General features: G+C 29.0%; 1 protein-coding gene across 1 annotated transcript; it reads left to right on the top strand.

The window, feature by feature from the left end:
- Positions 1 to 7217: 7217 nt before the first annotated feature.
- Positions 7218 to 9490, top strand: LOC126866846 (uncharacterized). The gene is made up of 4 exons (XM_050620825.1): positions 7218 to 7444; positions 7531 to 7715; positions 8991 to 9125; positions 9279 to 9490. Exons 1-4 carry the CDS (start codon positions 7389 to 7391, stop codon positions 9311 to 9313), a joined length of 411 nt encoding a protein of 136 aa, XP_050476782.1. The 5' UTR covers positions 7218 to 7388; the 3' UTR covers positions 9314 to 9490.
- The last annotated feature ends 282 nt before the right edge of the window (positions 9491 to 9772 follow it).

Here is a 9772-nt window from a genome sequence, read left to right as displayed (position 1 = left end):
TTCAATTTCTAGACTAAAATAAATAAATACATACAATATTATAATATACATACATGCATATTAACCATTTCTATAGTTTCAAAGCTTTTTCCAAAAAGTTAAATTTAAGGAATTCGCTTAATTTGAGGAATTTTCCAAAAAGATACCTTTATGGAAATTTTTTTACAAGAGAATCAAACTAAAAAGATTATGTTTCCAAAATTTAATCTGATTTAGTATCACATATTAATATGATCAGAATATATCAATGTTATATCTATCATTATAGAAGAAAATTTATTTTAAAAAAATACAAAAATATTGATGTGGTGAAATAAATAATAGTGTTAGTAGTTACTTAATTCATTTACAAAAGATAATAGAACAAAATGGTAGATATACATATATACCACTTATTAAATAGATCTCGCAAACTTGTTACATGATTCAATATTTTAATAGCTTAAAGCAAAGTTGAAGCACATTATAAAATATCATCTTACGATAAACAATTTTAATAATAATAAATTTATTTGTCCCACTTAAATAGCACAGTAATGTAAAAGCTTTTAATCTTACCACATCGAAGACTTCATCTGGTGGATGAGGCAAAACGAGCTTCCGATCCTTTACATTCGACGCATTGCAAACAGTCCATAGGATAAGACAACGCAACCATTTTTGTCTTTGCCTCTCGTATTTGTCATTTCCGAACATTTTGGAATTTGCTAATTTTATGAGAAATGATGTTGAGGATCACCTGGTTGCAAGAATGATACCAGTGTTAGCGAAAGTAACAATCTGGCAAATGCAACGAAGTGAAAAAATCAATTTTATTTCTGAAGAAGCTCTGAAAGATAAGAGAGACAAGTAAATTTATATTACATTCATTTAAAAGCAAAAGCAAGTATAAACTCTATCGATGACGTGAATTACCTACCAAAAAATAATTCATCAATTTTCAAGCTGGACGTCGTTGAAATTTAATTTAAATTAATATCATAATTAATATGATCCATAACAATTTTAGATCGTTATATAAACAAAATGTTTATCATTATCTTATAAAATATTTAAATTAATGCATTCCCAAACGTTGTTGTTAATTACAGAACTATGCATATAATTATAAGACCATAAATCATTAAAAATACTAAAAGAATGAAAAGAGATAGTTATGGGAATTGCTGTACAAAAATGGCAAAGGGACGCGAGAAAAGGAGCACAATCTAAGATATATCTACAATAATTACAAACACGTATAATTTAGCAAGCGTGAGTACTAACGTTCTTATGAAATATTTATCTGCGTAAGGATTCTCCACGTGTAAAATTTAGTAGTACGTATGTTCTTACACAACGCGCTCAAATCCAAGAGATTCCAACTAATCCTTAATTAAAATTATAATTGCCCAACAAATTTTTTTCTTTTTACACTACAAATTCGTGAGTTTTTAAAACTCGCGTATAATTACTACATGCAATTTTAATCACAATGACAATAGCACATTAAGATGGTTAATGATTAAGAGCCATTATAATTACCAATCCAAACGTATGTATAATATTAAAGTTTTAACGTTTTGCAGAGATTACAAAAATATTTAAATACTGAATTACCTATTATATTGATAAGTCTAAATATTCAAAGGCCCATTTTTAACATTTATTACGTGTTTAAGATGGCTATCCATGATGTATACTAATATTTTATTAAGTATTATATGTACACGTTAATTCATACGTAAAATGTACGTACATACATATATGTGTTTGCAATAAATCTTTTATAACTTCTATATACATTTTCAGATCCTCAGAAATTTGGCCAATATAATCGTTACAGCCGTGTTTCATAACATCGCTAATGATATTTCTAAATGTCTTATGTAACGCATATAATATGGAAGTTATATGATATAAAAGTTATATTATAATAGAAAAGTTTTCTAGGACAAGTATTGAAATATGTACTTCGTGGGTCGATATATTTCTACATATTAAATCCGATTGATTGCGATGTCGATCAATCACAACCTCGAAACGAATACACATCTCGACGCACGATTTCAAACGTCCGGCGACCAGTAGCTTTTCAAAAAATGTGCGATTAACGATCGACACGATTTTTCTAAGGTATAATATTTCTGCGAGGCAGAGGGTGCCTACGTTTGCTACGTTCAACAAGGGAAGAATAAGATGTTCTCCAAGTAGGAAGCAGTTGTCGATGAACAAAGTGGGTCACGAGCTGCGACCTCCGCGTCTTTTACACAACCTCGAGGATTCCGCTTCTCCACTTAATTACCTTCACGTCCTCTATGCATGCGACGCGAATTTTAACACATCAAACGCAGCTACCGTGACGAGGAAAAATATTTCAGATAATGGAGGAACCAAGAATTCTTCACGAAAAGGAAGTTGTACGAGATCCTCCGATTAGGAAGGAAAAATGCAATTTTCTATAGAAACGATTTTTAGTATTTTTTAACATCCTTTGTAATCACTATCTCGATATCATTATACAATTGGTATTTCAAAATTTACTCTTTCCATTATTTAGGAGATTGAACCTTTTAACTTTTAAAAACTACTAACTTTTTAAAAATTCTATTAACTGTAAATTAATTAACTTAACTAATTAAATTAAATTAACTGTATTTTGACGTGTTACTGGAAATCTCAATGAGTGCTTTATCGCGTTTGCAATATTAATTAATTTTCTATTGATAAATAAGAACAAGAAAAAAAGATGGACAATTCCGGTGTTATTATTCCGAATTATTTGTGCAATATTGATAGCTATATTAATCTATCCACTCACATTTATATGTTCGCAAAACTAATAACGGTGCAGTGCAGTCATATAGAAGGCTATTTGAACTATACCTATATAACTATACATGTATTGATGATACAGGAGCAGGAACATGTTTCCATAGCCCAGTGAAAGAAGATTGGACATGATATAAGCGCAACACTACTTTAACTAATTAATTATTTACTAAAACTAATTAAAACAATTGCAATGGAAGAACGCAACGCTAATTCTTAAAACAAGAATAAAATAAATATCCATATACATATAATGAAAAAGCTATTTCACATATCGTGTTACTACAAACTGCGATATTACAAAATCAATGAAACATTTAACATCTCTAAATCCAACTTTAAATAAAGAAATTTTAATGGACACAAGAGAAACTCCAATATGAATTACTCTCTCAGAAATTCTGACTATTCATAATCAAAATTGCTACGGACAATGGCATTATGGCGATGGCATAATTCGTAACATTAAAATAAACACGATTATCATCTTTCCGCAAGTCTAATTCAAACCGTAATCAGTCCCTCGCGACGCTAACAAAAAGCCGCGAAACTTTTTCGCAACTCTAATTCAAACCGTAATTAATCTCTTGCAACGCTAATGAAAAAAACCGCGATTTATATGATGGTGGACCGGCGTATACATAGACCGAAAAAATACTACAACTACAAATGCTAAAAGAGAGCGTAGTGGCAAAGTAATAACGAGAATGACTCTCCATGCTTTGGCTGATCCAAAGAGTGGAAAGCCATTAGTAGTTGTGTCTCTCCTATGGTAATTTTTCTGGGTCTCTTCGGCTCGTAACGTCTCCTTTTTTCGAATACAATGCCCACTGAAACTTAAATCTAGCTCGAGACTTTCTAATCGGGAAACAAGGAACAACTTTTAAAGATAAAATAAAATATAAATCGCGGAAGCTAATTCAAGTGCACATTATAGTGATCGCTGTTCATTTATATGTGCATGCTCGAGTAATACACGTAATCGTTTGTTTCGAGATCTACTCACGACCACAATCGCGAAATTTGAAAAATTGGTAGGCAAATCAGCAACCAGAGGCGAATGGTATGCTCCACTCGTGACACAAGCTTCGCCGTCAATCTTTTAAATCAAATTTATTGAAATAGATTGGACCACGCGAGAACGCGCCTACCCGATCAGAAACTATGCCAACCTGTCCGGCACTATCTATTTATAATTAACACTCACGCTAGAGGCTATGCTACCTATCCTATCAAGTCCTATATTTAAAAAATAACAAAACAGATATACCAACACGCTCGCTCCACGCTTCTCACACATAACCCGAACGTAAGAACCTACACTAGAGAGACGTCCCGGAACACCTTCGACACCCGAGTTTAGCACACAACTTTCACACTCTAATTTACATACTATTTTCCTGAAATCAACTGACGATGTTTAGAGACCATTTCATAAAAATATCATGCATGTTTCAACCTTAATAAAGTATATTTGAATTTAAATTTTAATTAAATATTTATAATCGTATATAATCATGTATATATCATTCAAAAAAATAATTTTACTAGAATAGATCATGATATCTGAATCAATTCTATCTAACTATCATTGTAATTTAATACTAAGATTAATATTACTATTTATAATCTGCTATACATATTTATTAGCATTGTTATTGTCAATTGTAATTGGATTCATATTTGCGAATTTATAAATATTTTTAAATTATAATGAATAGCAAAAGCGACGCAATTCCACAGCCTAACCACACAAACGCGCGGGTGCACACACACACACGCAGTGCAAAGCACGTCGTGCACCATACTAACGCAACATCAGTCACTGAAAAATTGTTAAACTCACAAACTAGTCATCATGCCCATTGCTTTTCTCCCACCCGACTAGAACCTAGGCACGTGGGTACCTGGAATTAAACATGGAAGGGGTTAAATCTGAAAATCGAAGGCTAAAACTATGATTAGCAATCGTATTTACATCTATTACGCTTTGCATCTAACGGGATAATTAATAAAACATTATATGATATTATATAATACATTATATAATTATATAATTAATAAATCACTTCATTCAAATTTTAATAACTCTACTTTACATTTTACTTTACTTTATCCATTTGCAAATAATATTTATATCAAAAACTGTAAATGAAATATTAATAAAAATATTCTTGAGCGATTCCTTCGTCAAAATCCATCTTTGAAACACAAAGAGTCATTCAAAACTCGTTTTGATTCTAGAATCTGCCTGTTGCGAAGTGTCTTCTTGGACATAAAATTTGGTATATCTTAACGGACGGACAAAATTAGAGTTTAATACCTCCATGTTTCATATTTGAAATTTTACTGAAATTATGCTGTATATGGAACTCAAATAATAAAGCTGTTTCATTGTAAAATAAAACATAAAATTAAATATAATCATCACTAGCATTACAATAATTTCAAACATAATCGAATAAAAATTTGCATAATAAGGCAGTCAAATGGTATCAGGCTTTCCCACTATAAAATATTTAAAAGGCTCATTTCGTTATTTACTTCAATATTGTTGGACATGCTTGTGAGGATTATTTAATCTGTATAAGTAGACATATTGAATATATGTAATTTAATTTTATAAATAATTTTAACATTTTATTATTCATACAAATTCTTCATGTTGTAATATGTAAACATTGTACTCATATATTAATGCATTACCACCAACATTTAAAAACGCGATGTACAAGGAAACCTATCCTGAACTAACAAATAAAATACAGACAAGAAAATGTTACTATTCACAGGTATAATAAATATCCGTGGGCACTATGCTCGTCAAAAATTCTACGTAATATAACCAGTCATCCGTGACAATTCGGACCTTCCATCCTACAACATGATTGATAGACGAGAGGAACAAAAATGCATGCGACTTACGATTATATACGAACAACGTTGTCATCGATAATGTTGCCCAAGAGAAATTCTCATTAAGTCATCTTAAGAGAAATTCTCATCAAGTCGGAATTGTCGAATTCAGTGAAGGAAATGGAGGTTGGAAGAAACCTATAACAAAGCATAAAGTATTATTACTTGTTGTTAGTATTAGTGTTAATTATTTTGAAAGTTTGTAATGATAAAAGTTTGATTTCTATTAAATAATGAATTTCGTGTTAATATTCAATTGAAGAATAAGAGGTTTACACTTATTGAATTTTCAATTAGATTCTATTCTGTAATTAATAATAATTATTGTAAAATATAAGGAGGAGAATTAAACGAAGTGCAAAATAAAATTTTATTTACATTCTTGACTTTTCAAGCACCACTAGGTCCTTTTCGAGGAGCAAGAAAAAGAGGAAGCAGTCAAATACCTTTAACAAAATGTGAATTATTATAATTTGTTTTGAAAGAAGTAATGATTGTTCGAACAATTTAAGATAATGAAATATAAAACTTTACAGCAAAATTAAAATAAAATATCGCATAATTATTATTACCGTAAAATCGAACGATTATTATCAAACTATATTTCTTTTGTTAATGATATATGAAAGAAAAGAAAAAGAAGGTAAAAAAGATCATCAAGGGAAAAGAAGGAAAGAAAAAAATCGAGGGCAGTGAAAAGGAAAAGAATTTCACTCCAATAATGATTTGTACTTCTCGACGTAACTTTGATTGAAAAACAATAAACATCTATTCACATTAGAAAACGACAAATCACTATAAATTGTATTAGATTATGAATGTAAAATGTATGAAATTAAGATTCTCACTATTTTGAAGGAGTGACTTGGTTTTGTATATTAAATTTTCCACATTTATGACGAACTCTCGACAGTTGCTTCCTCTTCTCAATATGACACCGCGCGAAATGGTGCAATTTCAAATTTTAATTTCAAAATTTACCAGCAGGGTGCGTTTGATGCAGGAACGTTATCTAGTTCTCTCAGTACCCGGATGCTATTCAGATGATTGAAATTTCGATATTCATCTAAATAGAACTCTACATCGAAATACAATATATGAGTATAAATTGTGTTAATTAATCGTTTTATTACTAGCTATACCTAGGGTATAGTTAAATTGTTTCTTTCTAAATGACAACGATGAAAATACGAGAATTTTCGTAATCAGCCTCAGACATTAAAATAAAACGAGAATGCTCATGGATTTCTTCGTCTGCAATATGTTAATAACTGCAAATATAGAATAATTCAAATTAAGATTCTCACCATTTTGAAGCAATGAGATGGCAATGTGTATTAAATTTTCCACACTTATGACGAACTCTCTGCAATTGCTTTTCCCAACCTTTCAATACGACATCGCGCGAAATGATCTAATTTCAAAATTTAATTTCTATTTCTGCCACCAGGGTGCAGATGATACAGGTAACTACATATCGTATAGTATATATACGTATTATCCCCTCTAGTATTATATTTATCAAAAGGGTAGTAAGCTCTTGATACTTAATCAAGTGGTTTTGATATTGTGATATTAGTGTTTGATATTTATGCTGTTTTTTTGTATTAAGAGGTATCGCTATTCTGGCATATTGTCGTCTTAAATATAAAATATAAGTGATGGATAATTCTACGGCACAAAGTGTAGAACAAACTTTTGGTAAAACGTTTCTGCAGTTCGTATTTTTTTTTAGTTTATTATTATCTTAATTACTTATTTACATTTTTGTACTCTTAATTCTTTTCCTTTTTTCCCAATTAGATACTGTTTACATAATAAAATATTACTCAAACGTGATAAATGTGGTGCTTTTGAAGTGTCTGGGACATCAAATAATATTAGAACTTTATCAGACTGTTTATATATTATTGACAACATTAAATTGGAAACAAATAAGAAACTAAAAAAGTTACAAAAAGAAGCATTGACTGCAGACTATTCACCCTGTATGTATTATTTACTAAATTTCATATTTATGATATTTCAAATAAATTTTGTTACTCATATCATTTATATCATTAAGTATACCTAAATTTATGTAAACTCAATATGATTAACAATTTAAAAATACCATAATATAGATTAATAATAATAGATTACTATTTTAGATTCAGCTCTAATAAAGGCTAGAACTAAAACGAAGAAAAGTAAAGTGAAAAATATTTTTAAAAGAAAATGTGTATGAATTTATGATAAATGAGTAAGGAATTAGATATTTATTTATACAATGCATTTTCATTATAAATGTTACACAAATTTGAAAGACTGTCTTCTCAATAAATATAAAAATGGAAATGAAATATATAACTTTATTGTAAAAAATAAACTATGATAAATAATATTGTTGTTAACACATTGAATGCCACAGGAGTCGCCGGTAACTGGCATTCAACTTGTCAGTAGCACTGTGAAGACCACTGGTGACGACGTACCAAGTTTAGTAGAAACACATAATTTGAACAAATATCAATAGTTATAAATTTTATTACCATTATTAACATCATTACTGCAATGGTGTGATGAGATTAATGCGGTATAAAACATATAAAAGTAGTTTTATTTATACATGAAATATAAACCTATAATATTTCAACATTATATGTATCACATAATAAAAAATTCATCATGGTACTACAGGCAATCCCTGCAAAACTAGCATGGCATTCAACGTGTTAATTATTCCATTCTATTTCAGTCCTTATTTCACTTTTAGAAAAATTTAAGAAAACTCATGAAAAATTCCATTATTTTAATGTTTTGAAGCATTTAATCCATAAAAAATAATTTAAACAACTAAAATCAGAATGTAAATATAAGTTAATAAAAAGCAATTGAAGCCACGTTTTGATATTATATTCTTTAAAAATATTCCTCTGAATCTATTTAGAAAGTTATGAAATTTAAGAAAAATACAAAGAAATATATTTCAGGTATTGGATATATCATGCTTTAAACTATTTAATTTGAAACCTTTTATTGAAAAATTAAATGTACATAATTACATTCTTTTAACAAAATTAGTTATATTTGATGAATTTGCAGCATACGAATATATTTTTATAATATTTATATTCAACTAAATAAGGTAGTAAATATAAACGAAACTTGATTGCTGTGGCTATAATCAAATTTTGTTTACATTTAGCACTCCCTCTTGTTGAATAGACCTTTTGTCAGATTTCTTTTAAAAATATTACATGCTTATTTTCGTATGACATCAGCTTCTGGAAATAATAATGGAACATTATATAGCATACATTCAACTTGGAACTCCATCCAAAGGAAATTTAAGAAAGGAATAAGTTCAGAAATCTTGCAGCCTGATACAAAATATAATGAATGGAAGCCGCTAATAGGTAGATATATAATAATTTCTAAAAATTCTGAAAATTCTACTACTTATATTTAAGTCAAAGTATATCAAACCAATATATGTAATTACACTATTTAAGTATAAGTAAGTAATTTTATATTATGGCAAGCAAACTGATTAAAAAATTATTTTCTAGGTATTATACCATTTACCGTAAGAAACCTGAGATAAATCATTTGAATATAACATTCAAATTTTTAAAACAGTTGCATACTATAATATTTAGAATCACTAATTTTGAAAACAAATGGGGAGCAATTGTTCAACACAGACGTGAGACAGTAACAACACATTTATATTTTATATCCTATGATGTAACAGGTCTTTTTGCTCCTAAAATATAAGGTACAGTTACTTTCAATTTTATATTTTGATATATTTAGAAATAAGTACCAAAATTCTTACTTTATATTTTAGAGAAATTATATAACATTAAACAATCACTCTCTTCCTAAGAATCTTCTTGAAAATTTGATACTCAAGTATTTGTAATAGTATTATGCGATTATAAGTAAAAGATTCGTTGATGAGATTGTATGTTAGAAACAATATTTTGCTGATCCAAATTTGTTATTACCCCTAACATCTGGTACATTATATTCAAGTACAAATATGAATTGGCAACAAGTA

The sequence above is a fragment of the Bombus huntii genome, chromosome 6 (assembly GCF_024542735.1).
Source record: "Bombus huntii isolate Logan2020A chromosome 6, iyBomHunt1.1, whole genome shotgun sequence".
NCBI lineage: Eukaryota > Metazoa > Arthropoda > Insecta > Hymenoptera > Apidae > Bombus > Bombus huntii.
The sequence above is the reverse complement of the archived record's forward strand: the minus strand, read 5'-3'. Positions and strand labels throughout refer to the sequence as shown.